General features: G+C 42.0%; 1 protein-coding gene across 3 annotated transcripts in view; it reads left to right on the top strand.

Annotated features, from left to right (window-relative positions):
- The first annotated feature begins 489 nt into the window (after positions 1–489).
- LOC122646535 (uncharacterized Rho GTPase-activating protein At5g61530) overlaps positions 490–17,021 on the top strand; it is a 29,483-nt gene continuing 12,951 nt past the window's right edge. Inside the window, exons 1-8 of one of the 3 annotated variants that reach the window (XM_043840121.1) lie at positions 490–600; positions 1,142–1,214; positions 1,337–1,611; positions 4,387–4,449; positions 4,529–4,547; positions 4,981–5,079; positions 5,168–5,245; positions 5,391–5,635. In XM_043840121.1, the coding sequence (XP_043696056.1) occupies positions 1,154–1,214; positions 1,337–1,611; positions 4,387–4,449; positions 4,529–4,547; positions 4,981–5,079; positions 5,168–5,245; positions 5,391–5,635 (840 nt within the window). In that variant the 5' untranslated portion in view covers positions 490–600; positions 1,142–1,153. Of the gene's footprint in view, positions 602–1,116; positions 1,215–1,336; positions 1,612–4,386; positions 4,450–4,528; positions 4,548–4,980; positions 5,080–5,167; positions 5,246–5,390; positions 5,636–17,021 lie in introns of all 3 variants that reach the window. The other 2 variants (XM_043840108.1, XM_043840114.1) reach the window with 2 other exon arrangements.

Below are 17,021 nucleotides of genomic sequence, written 5' to 3'. Positions count from 1 at the left end.
ATCCATGAATGTCCGCTTTTATTTTTTAAAAGAAATTCCATGAATGTCCGCTTCAAGAACTTCAATTATCAGTGGTGGGACCAACCAATCCACTTCAGAATGAGAATTTTGAGAGCCTAAATGTATCACGTACAACCGGTCTCACTGAATTTATATCTTTCTCCAAAGTTTCCTTTACATTTGGATCCTCCAAACGGTACTTTCAAGTTCAACGGTCGTGATCTTCATTTGAAAACTTCGTGCGTTACGTGCGCCGCCGTAATATCGTTACCGATCAGTTTGACTTTGACTCTCACAACTGACAAAGCCAAGATTAACTGTCCCTGTCCGCGACTGACTCTGCGAGCCCCAACAAAAAAATACCACGTGGCATCATTTGATTGGCATATACCTTACTACAAAAAAATGTACACGTGTCCTCCCAATCAAATTTTACGGTGCTCTTTTAGTCTTTTTACAGCAATCGTCAGTTTTCGAATCGCGCAAAGCCAAAAGCGGTGGACTCTCTCTCTCTCTCTCTCCTTTGATTCCCGTCAGCAGTGTTCGCTTCTCATCCTCTTCGGCTCCTCTCTTCTCTTCGCTCGCCAGGAAAAAGAGAAAGGTGAATTACTAGGGTTTTTGAACGTTCGCTGTGTACTCGAATATCTGTTTCCTCTTTCTTTTGATTTCATGATTTTGATTGTTAAAGCAGATCAGTATAGCAAAATCAGGTTTTAACTTATGGACATTTGGAAAGAGTTCCAAGAAATGGCTCTATAAATGCAGAAAGTTTCCTGCTTTTCTTTATTTGTATGTTTCCTCTCTCTCTCTCTCTGACTCTCTCACGTGACAAATTTTCTTGGAATTCCGTCATGGAGTGACTCGGATGATGGAGTTAAGAGGAAGTTTGTCTATTTGTTGCTAGATCTTGTCTCCTGCTATTGCAAAAATGAGCCATTGGTTGTTTCTTTTGATTGTGTAGGATAAATAAGTTGATGTACAGTATCACGCTCTGTAACTTGGGTATTTTGAATTGAAAATTATTGTCTTGTTTGATTCTTTAAGCAACTACGAAACCGTGTCTACGGATCTCCTTGATGTATGATGTGTGTTTTGTTTGGTCTTTTTTGGGTTCAGGTTTAATTGTTACCCTTTAGTATTCGGCGTAGATTCCATGCCTTCCGTTGTTTCGCCTCAGTGGCAAGAGAAGGCAAATGGCTTCATTTCTTCTTCCGGTAAGTCTTTGATTCCTCTATTTAGCCTTTTAAAGATGCTCTTTCTACACTTCTGCTATGATTTTCTTTTTTTCTTTTTTTTTCTTTTTTTTGGAGTGTTTGTGAAAAAGTTCCAATGCCAGGGGTCAAGCTGAAAGAAGCTGGACAATCGGCTGGGACGTTTGTGGGGGAGGTTGCAAAAGACGCAAAGGGAAATGTTGCTGATGCAGCTGGAAAAGTTGGGTCACTGGTGAAAAGCCGATGGAACCTTATTCAGAAGACCACTCTTCGGCCATCATCAAGGGATGCCATGCAGGAACGCCTACGTTCTGCTGCGGCTTCTACTGGAACAATGCTCAAGAAGGGCATTTCAGAGACAAAAGACAAGGTTGCTGTGGGAAAAGTTAAAGTTGAAGAGGTAAAACAGACAGTGATACAGTTTTTAGCCCCTATTATTCAAATTCATGATTCATAATCCGAAAGGGATGTCTTTTTATACATGACTTATTTAAGCTGGCGATCTGTCCTAAGAAGTACAACGGCTTCATTGCTTAATATATGTGAGCTATATGTGTCCAATATGTGGTTTGAGTCAGCATGTTTGTCGTTTAAAGGAGTGGATTCTTCTCAATTTGCACTGGCTTTTCGGATTGAAGGTCAAAGTTGTTTTGTGAATCATACAAAATTTCAAAAGACTGCCCATTTTGCCTTTTCTCAAGGGCGCGTGGCCCGACAAAATGAATAATTCGGCACACTATGAGATCAGTCTCACCAGGAACCTACATAAGATAGTAAATGGATCCTCCTTTAATTATGATGGCTTCTAGAGCCAGCTATTACAGAATTTAAGCATACTGAAATTGCTAGCATTCAACTTACGGGTTACATTCAGGGAAAGCCAATAAACAGGAGCCCTTTTGGGCAGCAAGGACTGACGAATCAGTAAACAATTCTTTCAAGCACAATTTCAAAAGTAAAAGCCTTAACAAAACAATAAATGCCAGGAGACTTGTGTTGTCCTCTCATTTAGCACAGTCACGTCTAGGAACTGCATTGAATGTCTGCCTTCAAATATTTATCTGCTCCTCTCATGCTGAAGATTTAGTGGGTAGTGGAGAAAAAGGATAGTTTACAGTGGTTTAACTTTTTTTTTTTTGATAGTTAGGCTCCCAAAGAGAGTTCAACTCGTGGCCTCTTAATTGTGAGGTATTGATCCTTGCCAACTGAGCCACCCCCTCTGGGGTTTACAATGGTTTACCTTCATTTCTCCTGGGGAGTCTTTTTCATATCTTTAATCGATGGTGAATAGGGCATCACTCTTACCATCTGGAAGGTGGAACTAAGCTGATGACATACAGTTTCAATAGCTGGCCCATTAAACATCATAACTTAGGATTGTACTGAAGTTGCTCTGAAACATTATCTCAGTATGTCAAAAAAAATTGCTAATGTAGAAGGGGTTCAATTAAAAACCACTCTACAGTAGGATCGGTGATAGGTTGCAGCAGAACATCAAATTAGAAACAAAATCAGAATTAGTAACTTAATAAATAAGAACCAATCCAGCCATTGGAAAGGGATCAAACTCAGGTCGATTGGTGCTTGTATGGAGTAGAAGTACTGCTGAAAGTCTCACTTGATTCTGATGGTTGAATTGGAAGATATGGCAGCAACACCAAAATAGAAGGTTAAGGATTATCTCACAAACCAGCACTTTGTTTGGGATCCAATGAGGATCGAGTGGAGGCCTTGTGGAGTAGGTGATCTGGAGCAAGTTTTGTGTAATTTTGATGGACAGAAGTGAAGTTATGAAGAGGGAATGACAATAGAAGGTTTGTGAATAGAGAGGATTCTAGCAAATGGAATGGGGAAGAAGTGGGAATTGAATGGAGGGGGTGATGGAGTGAGGTGATGCTCCAAAACTTTGCAGGTTTTGATGAAGGAATGTGGAGATATACCAGTCTGTTGTTGCAGCAGAGAGACAACTTGCAGGAGCAGCAGAGGTCTTCAATCGATGGGTACAGCAGCAGCAGCAGCAACAGACTTGGAGTCTTTGGGGATTGATTGCAGCCTTTGAAGGATTCTTCACAGCACTTGTATTGATCAACAGAGAAACAGCAGCACAAAGGATCGATTGCAATAGAAGAGAAGGGGGTAGGGGAATGGCTCTCTCAGCCTGGGTTTCTCTCCCACAGCTATCCCAGTTGTTGAACAGCGATTTTACTCCCATAATCAAGTGCAAGAATGCCTCAAAAATCATTCATTAATTCTGTCTCAATCAATTCCAATAGCTGCCTTTATATAGACTGAGGCTAGGCTACAAAAATAGAAGGTAAAACTTAGCAACTGTTTGGAAAATAGAAACTAATGAAAATAGTAACTAATGGAAATAGAAACTGAATGAAATTAGAAACTACTAAGGGCTTTATAACTCAGCCCTTCTAAACATGCGAAGATAACCAAATTAGAAACTACCTAATAAACTGAAAATAGAAACTAAACTATGGCAGCATTAGGATAGAATCTTCCTCCACTTGATGGGCCCACAAGATCTTCTAAAAAGCATTCCCACACAAGGCAAATATGGGCTGCGACACTGTTCACATGAACAGTGTTTTAGCCTCTTTTTCTTGGCCCTTCTAGAAGACCTGCTGGGCTGGCTTGATCTGGTCCAGTTCTGGTCTATCTGGAACTGGTTCGATGGGCTTTGGTTCTTCTTCTGGTCAGTCGTGGGATCTACATCACTTGCATCAGTTGGTGCTTTAGCTGAGCTCATTCCACAAAAATTTAGCTCCATCTACTACTCCAAGGTAAAAGTCTGGCTCTCTAGCTTGGCATGGGTAGATATGATCACCTCCATTTCCTGCCACCCTAGTTTAGTATTGATCTTGTTACTAGTTAGGGTATAATCATTGATGGGCTTCTGAACAAACTTTCCTTTTCTTGAGCAATCTCTATTGCAGTGTTTCCTCAAATACTGCACAGTCCAATCCAAGTTAAACTAGCTATAGATGCCTTAGTGATTGCTTCCATACCATTGAAGCATACTCATGGTGGCCTCAACCACTAGCACAGAAATCTCAAAGAGTACTGCTTTGTGTCTGCAATAGTTTAAGTGAGTGTAGAATTCAATAAGGCTCTTTGTTAAGCAAATGAGCATCTAACATGTACTGCTGTGTTGGTTTGCCTTCAGGTGGCAAAAAAGACTGCGCAAAGAAGTAAGACCATTCTGAATAACATTGAGCGTTGGCAAAAGGTAAGTAAGCCAGGAAAGATTTTCAGTTTTGTACTCAATTTCTTGTCTCAAAGCTCTTACCCTGTCTTTCATTCTGCAGGGAGTTGCAAGCACTGATGGTGAGTTTTACATCTTTTGATCATTATATTATATTATTATATGTTTTATGTTGAAGATTCTATAATTTTTTTTTGGCTGTTATATGAATTCTTTAATGTTAGGAAATATCTTGGTTTTGGGGCTACAGGTCTTGTAGAATGGTTTGGCATGGTCATAGTTAGCCATGCATCTGGAGAATAGTTACCCACCACTGAATGGTTTACTTCTTGAGTCTAGAAAAATGGGTGACACTGATTGTGCTCAGACACAGGTGTACCATCTCAATAATTATTAAATCCATTCTGTACTTTTTTAAATATCGGGAGATTGATATCCTACTTGTTTGGGGGTGTATGGAATGGTAACTACTTACTGTATGAACGTTCAATTTTTTTGTAATTTTGGTGTTGGTACTTGCTTATATTGCTTGATTCTAATCGTTTCTTTCCTCAGTATTTGGAGTTGCAATTGAGATAAATGTACAACGACAACAATCCACCAGGCCAGTTCCTCAAGTTTTGGTCAAATGTGCGGATTACCTCATATTATCAGGTGATCAACAGTAAATGAGACATCAATATATTCCTCATGTGACTATTAGGTTTCTGAGTGTAAAATTATCTATCTGTTTGCTTTCTAGGACTAAACTCAGAGCACTTGTTCAGATCTGAAGGTGATAAAAAGGTTATTCAGAATTTGATTTCGCTATACAACCAAGGTATCATCTCTCAAAATAATATTCTGATCACTTGTCAGGTATCAGATTAAGTAACCATGTCTTGGCTTTCTCATTGTATCTTATATTCTACAATCAGATTAAGTAACCATGTCTTGGCTTTCTCATTGTATCTTATATTCTACAGATTGGAATGCATCATTGCCAGAGGGTGCAAACCCAATTGATGTCGCATCTCTGGTGAAGTGTTATCTTGCAAGCCTTCCTGAGCCACTTACTACATTTGACCTTCATCATGAAATCAAAGGTGCTCGTTCTAGCATACATACAATGAGAAGCATATTGAAGAAGCTTCCAAATGTAAACTACATGACACTAGAATTTGTCACTGCACTATTGCTCCGTGTGAGCCAGAAGTCACTTCTTAATAAGGTATCGTTTATTTCCTGAGTTCTTCCTAATTTAGACAAATAAAAGTCTATCTCTCTAATTATATGTCTCTACAAAGAAAATGATCTCCATAGTTGATTGTGTTAAGAATGGCTGTATTGTATCAGGGGTATATGTGTAAATATCCCTGGTATGTCATTTGTATAAGGCCAAGGGCCTAGGTGTAATTTACTATTCTTTTCAATATAAGCATGTTAGTCTCTAGGTTAGAGACATAACACTTGAACACCAAAACCGTGGCTGCTCTCTTCTTTTTCTTCTCTTCTCCTTCTTCAACCTAAAATCTAACATGGTATCAGAGCAGTTTGCTCCTGGAGTTTGAAGGTGATCGAAGATTGCTTGGAAGGTGAAGAACAGTCTCTGTGAAGGAAAATAGCATACCTTCTCAGACCTGTTTCTCTCTTGTCTGCAGTCCAAATACTGAGCAACCAAGTGCTCTAGTTTCGTGTGGAGGTCTTGTTTCTTCTCATTGTGTCCTCCCACATCTCTTGGAAGCACCCAAGGAGTAGAAGGGAATCTCGGCCAGGCTGTTTTGCCTCTGTTTTCCGTCAGCTGCAGTGTTTTTTGGCTCTTGTTGCTTCAATAGGTTCTTGTTTGACCAGTTTCTTTGGTCTATTTGAATCGTTTTTGGTAAGGAACAATACTAATCCTCACTCCGTGGTTGTTTGATCAGTTTTTAGGGATTTAAAGGCCTATTTTCAGCCTATTTATGTCTGTTTTTCCTGGTTTTCTATTGCTGTATTTGTGGGACTGTTGTTGTGGTTGAGATATTTGTTATTTGGGCCTATCAAGTGTTTGATTAAAGGTCAAAATGGGTGACAAAGATGCTACAACACCCCTGCCTCTTGTAGACACAGCCCAACAGCCCCATTTTTCCTTCCTCCTTTGAGAGTCCCAATACCCAACTCCCTATTGCCAAACTTGAGAACCACAACTATTTGGATTGGTCCCGGTCCATGAAACTGATTCTCCGGTGTAGGGGAAAGATGGGTTACATCAATGGTAGTATACAGGCCCCTCTTCCGACTGAGCAAGGGTATCCCAAGTGGGACTCTGAGAATTCCCTGGTGATACCCTGGCTTCTTTTTTCCATGAAGCCTGAGATTGGAAGAAGATTTATGGGCAAGGAGACTGCCAAGGACATTTGGAATAGTGTGACCCGTATTTTTGATCGGGTTGGGGACTCTACTAAGGTATACCAACTTCTCCAACAGATTGTCAGCTTGCGCCAGGGTGAGAGAAGTATCTCTGAATACTATAGCCTTGTTGTGGGCCTGTGGGAAGAGTATGACCATTATAGAGATCTCCAGTCATGCCCTGCTGATGAGGTCAAGGTGCATCGGTTGTTTAAGAGAGAGAGGGTCTTATTTCTTCTTGGAGGTCTTAATGCTGATTTTGAGCGTCTTAGGGTGCAAATTCTTGGCCGTCCAAGTCTTCCCTCATTGGAGGAGGTGTGTGGATATCTACAGAGTGAGGAGACCCGTAGGGGTGCTATGGGGACTGCCCCCACTGTTGAGCACTCTGCACTTGTTTCTTCCATCCCTCAGGACTCCACCAAGGGGGCCGATAAGGGGGTTGCTAAGGGAGCTGTGAAGGGTCGATTCCTATGTGACCATTGTGGCAAGAATGGGCATACTAAGGATTTTTGCTGGGATCTCCATGGGAAGCCCCCTGCTGGTTCATCTGGAGGGCGAGGACAGCGGAAGAAAGGGCCTAAGGCTCTTGTTGGAGTTGTTGAATTTGATGAATCCTCTCTTTCCAAGGATGACATTACTGCATTTCGCCGGATTGTGGCTCATTTGGATGGTTCCTTTACCACCGGTTCTTCCACTGCACTGCAGGCTTCCTCCTCCGGCCTCGCCTCTTGGGTCATTGACTCAGGTGCCACAGATCATATGACTGGTAGGTCACAGCTATATAATTCCTATTCTGTTTGTTTTGGGAAATATAAGGTAAAAATTGCTGATGGTACCTTCTCTTCTGTTTCTGGTAAGGGAGATATCCAGGTTGCACCTTTTTTACCCTTGAAGTCTGTTTTTCATGTTCCCAACTTTGCCACTAACCTTCTTTCTGTTAGTCAATTGACTAAATCTTTGAACTGCTTTGTCACCTTCTTTCCTACCCATTGACTTTTTCAGGATTTGGTGACGAAGAGGGTGATTGGCAGTGGTCGTGAAGCTAATGGCTTGTATGTTTTGGAGACTGGTACTTCCCCTGTTCTGCAAGCTCAGTCCTATGTTTGTGGGCAAGAAGGTGGACGTACTCAGGAGGATATTCTGCTATGGCACCGTCGCTTGGGGCACCCCTCTTTTTTTGTTATGAGGAAACAGTTGCCACATTTGTTTACTTCTTTTCCTGTCTCGCATGTTTTTCATTGTGAACCTTGTCTATTTGCCAAAAGTTGTAAAACAGTTTATGCATCTAACGGTAATAGATCTACTTCACCTTTCATCTTATCCATACTGATGTTTGGGGGCCCTCCCCTGTTACTTCTTTGTGTGGCTTCCGCTACTTTATTTCTTTTATTGATGACTTTTCTCGGGTTACTTGAGTTTTTCTTTTGAAACATAAGAGTGATGTTCATGTTGCATTTACAAACTTTTATGAGTTAGTGTATACCCAATTTCAAACTCGGATCCAAATTGTCCGCTCAGACAAAGGTGGGGAGTATATGTATAGTTGTTTGGAAACCTTTTTTTCTGACCATGGCATTATTCATCAGGTGGCTTGTGTTGATACCCCTCAACAAAATGGGGTGGCTGAAAGAAAAAATCGCCATCTCCTTGAAGTGGCTAGATCACTTTTGTTTACCATGTATGTTCCAAAAACTTTTTGGTCTGATGCTCTACTCACTGTTGTCTTTCTTATTAATCACATGCCTTCTAGTGTCTTGAACTTCCAGGTTCCTCTTGATCTCTTGCCTTCAAGGTCCTCTTCTTTTTCTCTCCCTCCAAGGGTGTTTGGGTGTATTTGCTATGTCCATATTAGCAAATCTGCCCGCACTAAATTGGATCCTAAGGCTCTGAAGTGCATCTTTCTTGGGTATTCCTCCACCTTAAAGGGGTATAAATGCTATCATCCTCCTACCCGTCGGTGGCTCCTCTCCAAGGATGTTCATTTCTTTGAAAACATTGTGTATTTTTAGTCCCCTCTTCAGGGGGAGTGTGGTGGTAGTGTTGAAGGTGAAGAGGTTCCCGAGTTTGTGTCATTTCTTTTCTCCTCTCTTGTTCCTATTTCTCCTTTCCAGCTTGACAAAGGGAAGAAAAATTCTGTGGATATTATTGTTGAGGGGGAGCCTCCTAGTGCACAGGATAACAGAGAACAGGGGGAGTTATTGGTGTATACGAAGGAGAGGAGAAATCCTCCTTCATGGCTTCCTATAAAGAAGACCTGCCAAAATCCTTCTTCGTCTCCTCATCCTGAGCCTTCATCAGTTGAGACAGTATACCTTCCTCTAATTCTCCATTCTCAGACTTAGATCTTCCTGTTGCTCACCGAAAGGGAACTCGGGCATGCACTAATCCTATTGCCAAGTTTGTTTCCTATGATTCTATCTCCCTTACAGGTAAAGCCTTTACTGTGGCTATCTCATCCATCTCTATTCCCAAGAATGTAACAGAGGCTATGGCAGATCCAAAATGGAGAGAAGCAATGAACACAGAGATGTTGGCTCTTGAGAAGAATCACAGTTGGGATCTTGTTGAACTCCCTAAAGGGAGAATCCCGGTTGGGTGCAGATGGGTATTCACAGTCAAGTTCAAGTCTGATGGTACTGTGGAAAGGTATATGGCAAGACTTGTCGCCAAGGGGTATACACAGGTGTATGACATTGACTATCAGGAAACCTTTGCTCCAGTGGCCAAGCATAACTCCATCCGTGTACTTCTCTCAATGGCTGCAAATCTTGATTGGCCATTGTACCAACTTGATGTGAAGAATGCATTCTTACATGGTGACCTAGAAGAAGAAGTATATATGTACTCTCCTCCTGGGTTCAAGCATCCTGGTGATAATGGGAAAGTGTGTCGACTTAGGAAGGCTCTCTATGGACTCAAACAGTCTCCTAAGGCTTGGTTTGAGAGGTTCAAACAAGCCCTCCTACAGAATGGCTACACTCAAAGTCAAGTTGACCACACATTGTTTATACAGAGGAAGGGCAGCACTATTACAACTCTCATTGTTTATGTTGATGACATTGTGGTCACGGGAAACAGTGAAGCTGAAATCTCAAAGCTTAAGCTTTATTTGGCTCGGCAGTTTGAGATCAAAGATCTTGGTCTATTGAAGTATTTTCTAGGGATTGAAGTTTCAAGATCTAAGCAAGGGATCAATGTTTGCCAAAGGAAGTTTGTTCTTGATCTACTTAAGGAGACAGGCTACTTAGGATGCAAACCAATCTCCTCCCTTATTGAGCAAACCCACAAACTAGGGGAAGATTGTAGTGAACCTTTGGTGGATGCTGAAAAGTATCAGAGGCTAGTAGGTAAACTTATCTACCTCTCACTCACCCGTCTTGACATCACCTATGCTGTTGGAGTAGTGAGTCAGTTTATGCATACACCCAAGATGGGACATCTTGATGCAGTTTATAGGATCCTCAGGTATTTGAAGTCATGCCCTGGAAAAGGTCTTCTCTTCTCTAGGAATGGTCATTTGAGAATTGAAGTATATACAGATGCTGATTGGGCTGGGTTTATCTCTGATAGGAGATCCACATCTGGATACTGTACTTTTGTTGGAGGCAATTTGGTCACCTGGAGGAGTAAGAAACAACCAGTGGTAGCCAGGTCAAGTGCTGAAGCAGAGTTTAGAGCCATGGCTCATGGTGTGTGTGAAGTCTTGTGGTTGAAGAAGCTTGTCCAAGAATTGGGGTTTGAGACAACTGAACCTATGAGTTTATATTGCGACAACAAGGCAGCCATCAGTATTGCTCACAACCCAGTTCAACATGACAGGACAAAGCATGTTGAGGTTGACAGACACTTTATTAAGGAGAAAATAGACTCTAAGGCTATTTGTACTCCCTTTGTGATGACGAATGAACAAGTGGTTGATATCTTCACCAAAGGACTTGGCTCCAATCACTTTAGTTTTATGTTAGACAAGCTGGGTATGTATGACATATACCACCCAGCCTGAGGGGGAGTGTTAAGAATGGCTGTATTGTATCAGGGGCATATGTGTAAATATTCCTGGTATGTCATTTGTATAAGGCCAAGGGCCTAGGTGTAATTTACTATTCTTTTCAATATAAACATGTTAGTCTCTAGGTTAGAGACATAACACTTGAACACCAAAACCGTGGCTGCTCTCTTCTCTTTCTTCTCTTCTCCTTCTTCAACCTAAAATCTAACAGATTGGGCATCCATCCGTTTGCTAGAGCGTTTAGTCACTCGTCATATGGTCCCTGCTTGGTCAATCAGTCAGGTCTCTGTGATTAATTTATGCCATATATTGTTATTTATTTATGAGATCAACATGAGTTGCCTGGCAATCGGCTAAGTGTCTAGGCAACCAAGAGGCCTATCGCCTCGGCTTGCCTAGGTGTTTCATCAACCTTGCATGCGGATCTTTAGAAACAGATTTGAATTAGGTTAATGCTTGGATGATTAGTTCATCCTAAGCACATTGTATTTATAACTATAATGAAATAGTAAAAATAATTACATAAGCAATGTGGGATTAAACCACATAAGAAACTAATAAATAATAAAGGAAAAAAGTCCAAAATACCCCCACGGTATTCTGGCCCAATATAACTAACACTCCTCCTCAAGTTGGAGCATATATATCATGCATGCCCAACTTGATAGGATGAAACAGCTTGCTACTCAATCCCTTAGTAAACACATCAGCTAGCTGATCAGAAGACTTCAGAAAGGAAACACAAACGAGGCCAGCTTCAAGCTTCTCGTTGATGAAATGTCGGTCAACCTCCATATGTTTCATACGATCATGCTGGACAGGGTTATGAGCAATACTAATGGCCGCTTTATTGTGACAATAAAGCATCATTGGAAGATGGACAGCAACACCAATATCCTGTAATAACCCTCTAAGCCACAGAAGTTTACAAATTTCTTGTGCCATTGCGCGGAATTCGGCTTCAGCACTAGACCTTGCCACAACATTCTGCTTTTTGCTCCGCCATGTGACAAGGTTTCCACCCACAAAGGAACAGTAGCCAGAGATCGATTTCCTGTTAGGAGAATCAGCCCAATCGGCATCAGTATAGGCTTCAACCTTCAAGTGACCATTGGCAAATAGAAGAATTCCCTTTCCTGGAGCAAACTTCAAGTACCTCAAAATACGACGGACCGCATCCATATGAGAGGAATATGGATCATGCATGAACTGACTCACCAAACTCACAGCAACTGCAATGTCAGGGCGTGTGTGGGAAAGGTAGATTAGTTTGCCTACTAACCGCTGATAGGCGCCCTTGTCAACCGGCTCACCCTCTTTCTCCCTAAGTTTTGTAGTAGCTTCTATAGGAGTATCTGAAGGATGACAGCCAAGTAACCCTGTCTCAGTCAATAGATCAAGGACATATTTTCTTTGAGAAAGAAAGATGCCCTTTAAAGATCGAGCAACTTCTATCCCTATAAAATATTTTAGGGGACCAACATCTTTGACCTCAAACTCACAGCCAAGAAGAATTTTCAAATCCCTGATTGCAGCATCATCATTACCAGTGATCACAATATCATCCACATAGACTACGAGAAGAGTAATCTTGTCACTAAGTCGTCTGATAAACAAAGTGTGATCAGCATTGGTCTGCTTGTAACCTGCTGAAATCATAGCCTTATGAAATCTGCCAAACCAAGCCCTGGGTGACTGCATCAAGCCATAAAGGGCACGCTTCAATTTACAAACCTTGCCCGTAGTCCTGTCATCAGAGAAACCAGGTGGAATGTCCATATATACCTCATCCTCAAGCTCCCCATGGAGAAAGGCATTTTTGACATCTAACTGCTGAAGATCTCACCCAAGATTTGCAGCACAAGATAATAACACCCTGACAGTGTTGAGCTTTGCCACTGGTGCAAAGGTCTCCTGATAGTCAACTCCATAAGTCTGAGTAAACCCCTTTGCAACCAAACGTGCCTTGTACCTGTCCACCGAACCATCCGCCTTCTGTTTAACTACGAAGACCCATCTACAGCCCACTGGTTTTTTCCCTGGAGGAAGAGCCACAAGATCCCACGTATTATTTTTGTGTAGTGCTCTCATTTCTTCCAACATTGCTGTCTTCCACTTTCCATCTGTAGATGCTTCCTGCCAATTTCTAGGAACCGAAACAGAGGAAAGAGAAGATACAAATGCACGAAAAGAGGGAGAAAGAGAGTTATACGAAACAAAATGAGATATGGGATGTAAAGTGCAAGTCCTAGTACCTTTGCGAAGTACAATAGGTAGGTCGGAAGGAGATGGATTACCAGGAGATGTAGGATCTGTGTCTGGAGCCGGCAATTGGATGGGTACTAGTGCTATAGTGGGATGCAGCTGCCCTCTTGTGGACCTTCCCCTTGTATAGGTGATCATGTTAGAGTTGTCAATTCTCTTCTGAAATTCACCAATAGTTCTCTGGACCGGAGTCTGCTCCCCCTGAGTAGGAATATTAACAACACTATTTTCTATGGTCACCCCCTGTAAAGGATTCCCATTAGGTGAGGGAGGAACAGCCAGAGGTTGTTGGGAGGTCTCCAAAGTAGGATGGGCAGCATCCAAGGGTGGATGGGAAGCATCCAAAAGGGGCTGGACAGCAGCCGTGGGTGGTAAAGAGGGCTGGGCAGCCAGAGGCTCCTCAGGTAGAGGAATCTCGAAAGCCACATCTTCACCAGCACTCTCCCCCTGAAGAGGTGGTGAAGAATAATAAGAAAGGGACTCATGGAAAACAACATCCATGCTAACCATAGTACGGCAGGAAGGGGGATGGTAACATTTATAGCCTTTCTGGGTTGGAGAATAACCCAAGAAAATACAACGGAGTCCTCGAGGTTCAAGTTTGTTAGGAGATTTAGTATCTCGAGTATAACACACACAACCAAACACCTTGGGAGGCACAATAAAGGAGGAATTACCAATTAAAACATCAGAGGGGCTACGGGAGTGAAGTACCCGAGATGGCAGCCTATTGATGAGATAGGCTGCCGTGATAACCGCATCCCCCCAATATTGAGACGGGACATTCCTCGCAAACATTAATGCTCTGGCCATTTCTAACAAGTGGTGGTTTTTCCTTTCTGCCACACCATTCTGGGCAGGGGTATCAACACAACTAGTCTGATGAATGATTCCATGGTCAGCCAAATATTTTTGAAATTGTGATTCTTTATACTCTGTTCCATTATCACTTCTCAATATTTTGAGAGTAGCCTGGAACTGAGTTTGGACCATTTTATGAAAGTGTTGAAAGCATGAAAAAACTTGATTTTTGGTGTGCAAGAGATAGACCCATGTGTTCCTAGAATGACAATCAATGAAAGATACAAACCACCGATGGCCAGAAATAGAGGGTTTACGATTAGGGCCCCAAACATCAGAAGCAAAACGGGCTGCCAAGAACAAGAAGAACTTCTTTTATTTGAAATAGGATAATTTGAACGTGTCTGTTTGGCCAGAACACACACCTCACAAAAAAAGTCATCTTTAGTATGTAGGGTGACCAAACTAGGAAATAAATGTGCTACAATTCCTAAAGGGGGGTGATCTAACCTAGAGTGCCACTGGTAGAGTTCAGAAGAGACCATGGAGTTCTGGTGTAGTGGAGAAGGTAATGGTGGTGGAGTGAAGCGACCATCATCAAGCAGGTACAGCCCACCGTGCACTTTACCCAATCCAATCGTCTTCCCAGAGGCCAGATCCTGAAACACACAATGAGAAGGAAAGAAAGTAACTTTGCAGTTAAGATCACGAGTAATACTACTAATGGAAAGAAGGTTAGTAGTAAAATTAGGAATGTGCAAAACAGAAGTTAATGGAAGGGAGGAAGTGCAGTTGATGATTTCCTTTCCAGAGATAGATGAAAGAGAACCATCAGCTACCTTGCCCTTGTCCTTCCCAGAAGTAGGAGAGTATCGATGAAACAAACTAGAGGAACCGGTCATATGATCTGTAGCCCCAGAATCTATGATCCAAGGATGGGAGGCTACAGAAGCACAATGACCGCCAAAAGGAATACCTGACCGGGCAAAGTGTGAACCTGAATGAGCAGAAGAATTGGCAGTAGCTGATGTAGTAGAGGCAGCAACAGCGGAAGACCTCAGCATACGTCGAAATGCCTGTAGCTCATCCTGGGATAGACCAGGGTCAGTAGTAGGGTCTGTAGTAACAGTCTCAGTCTGATGGGCCTTGGGCTTTGTCTTGGTCTTGGTCTTGGTCTTGGTCTTGGCAGCCCGTTTTGCTTCAAAGTCAGTTGGTTTCCCATGAAGTTTCCAGCACCTCTCCTTGGTGTGATATGGTTTGTGACAGTGCTCACAAACAACAGTCCCTGTAGTAGAATCACCAAGAGAAGCAGTGCCAATAGGTGTAGGAGTGATGGGGGCAGCAGCCTTGAGAGCAGATCTGTCAGTAATAGGAGGATGTAACATGGCAGCCTTACGGTTCTCCTCAGAAGAAACCAATGCATAAGATTGTTTAAGTGTGGGAAAAGGTGTATGGCCCAACACTTGAACACGAATGGGATCATACTCCATATTCAAACCAGCTAGAAAATCATAGACTGTGATCTTGTCCACATGTTTCTTATAAGAGGCAATATCAGCAACTGTAGAGGGGTGAAAATCAGAGTAATGATCCAACTGTTGCCACAGGCTACGGAGAGAAGCATAGTAGTCCGAAACAGACAGGTCTCCCTGAGTAGTGTGAAGGACCTTCTTTCGAATTTCATAAACCTGGGCATCATTGCCAAGCTATCCGTAGGTCTCCTTGCAAGCGCCTAAATCTGGTCGGCAGTATCCAGAAGAAGAAAATTATGCTGTAAAGCTGAAGTCATAGAGCCTATGAGGTAGGACATGAGAACACCATTATTGGCCAGCTACTTAGTCTGATCAGGGCCTTTATCATTAGGCTTAACAATAGTGCCATCAATATGGTCAGTGAGGCCATGACCAGCAATGGCAAAGGAGGCTGATCTGGACCACAGAAGGTAATTTGAGCCATCCAGTTTGATGGGGTTAGGTGGAAAGCTGTGATAATCTGTCTTGTGATTGCCATCATGAATAGAAGTAGCAGTAGAGTTGGTAGAGTCACCCATACCGGCAGCAGAGAAGGCCAAACAACTTCAAGTAAAGTCCCAAACAAATAGAACCAGCAGCCAAAAAGGAACCTTGATCGATTATGGTTTTTAGGGTTTTGAACAAAACCCTAAAGTGATGGAATCGATGGATGAGCCTAGGCTGCAATAAATAATATCAAAGTGGCTGAAAAACTGAGGTAGAGAAGTCCTTAATAAGAGAAACACATCTGCAGAAAAATCAGATCCAAAAAAAACAGGTGCAGCAGCCCAATATCGATAGAATTAGGGTTTAAAAAACCCTGTAATGATGAGATCGATCTCAAGGTCTTCACACACCAAAAAACAGATCTGTAGAAGCTGATATAGCTGTCGAAGGAGCCCTTATAAGTGAAGAAAACACTTGCAAAAAATCAACAACAGTGGGCAGCAATAACCCTAAGATCGATAGATGTCAGGGTTTTGAAAAAAACCCTGATAATGGAGGAATCGATCTCAAGGAAGTCTTCGATCTTGAGGAATAATTTCTGAACCAATAAAACAACAATTCTGCAGCAGCTTCTGGTCTTCAAAGCGAGGAGAGGAGCCCTTGTATCTAACGTAGAAGCAATCTCCAAGAAGGAACTGAAGAACCAATATCGCAGCAGTGTTGATTGGAGTCTATCGAACAGAATTATAAGTCATAAATGAGGTAATGGGGGCAGCAACTGGATCACATGATTACCTCATCAGTGCTGCCCTATATGGGAATGAAGAACAAGGGAGAAGAAGGAGAGAACTAGAAGAGAAGAAGATCGAGAGAGAGAAGAAGAACAAAAACCGAGAAAAATTGGTGTCCCTAGTTCGAAATCTGCTCTGATACCATGTAGAAACAGATTTGAATTAGGTTAATGCTTGGATGATTAGTTCATCCTAAGCACATTGTATTTATAACTATAATGAAATAGTAAAAATAATTACATAAGCAATGTGGGATTAAATCACATAAGAAACTAACAAATAATAAAGGAAAAAAGTCCAGAATACCCGTGGGGGTATTCTGGTCCAATATAACTAACAGGATCCATGTAAGTTCTTGTACTTCGCTAAAGTGTGGAGACCACTCTTCTAAGAATATGTGTTTTATAT

The sequence above is a fragment of the Telopea speciosissima genome, chromosome 1 (genome assembly GCF_018873765.1).
Source record: "Telopea speciosissima isolate NSW1024214 ecotype Mountain lineage chromosome 1, Tspe_v1, whole genome shotgun sequence".
Lineage (NCBI taxonomy): Eukaryota > Viridiplantae > Streptophyta > Magnoliopsida > Proteales > Proteaceae > Telopea > Telopea speciosissima.
The sequence above is the reverse complement of the archived record's forward strand: the minus strand, read 5'-3'. Positions and strand labels throughout refer to the sequence as shown.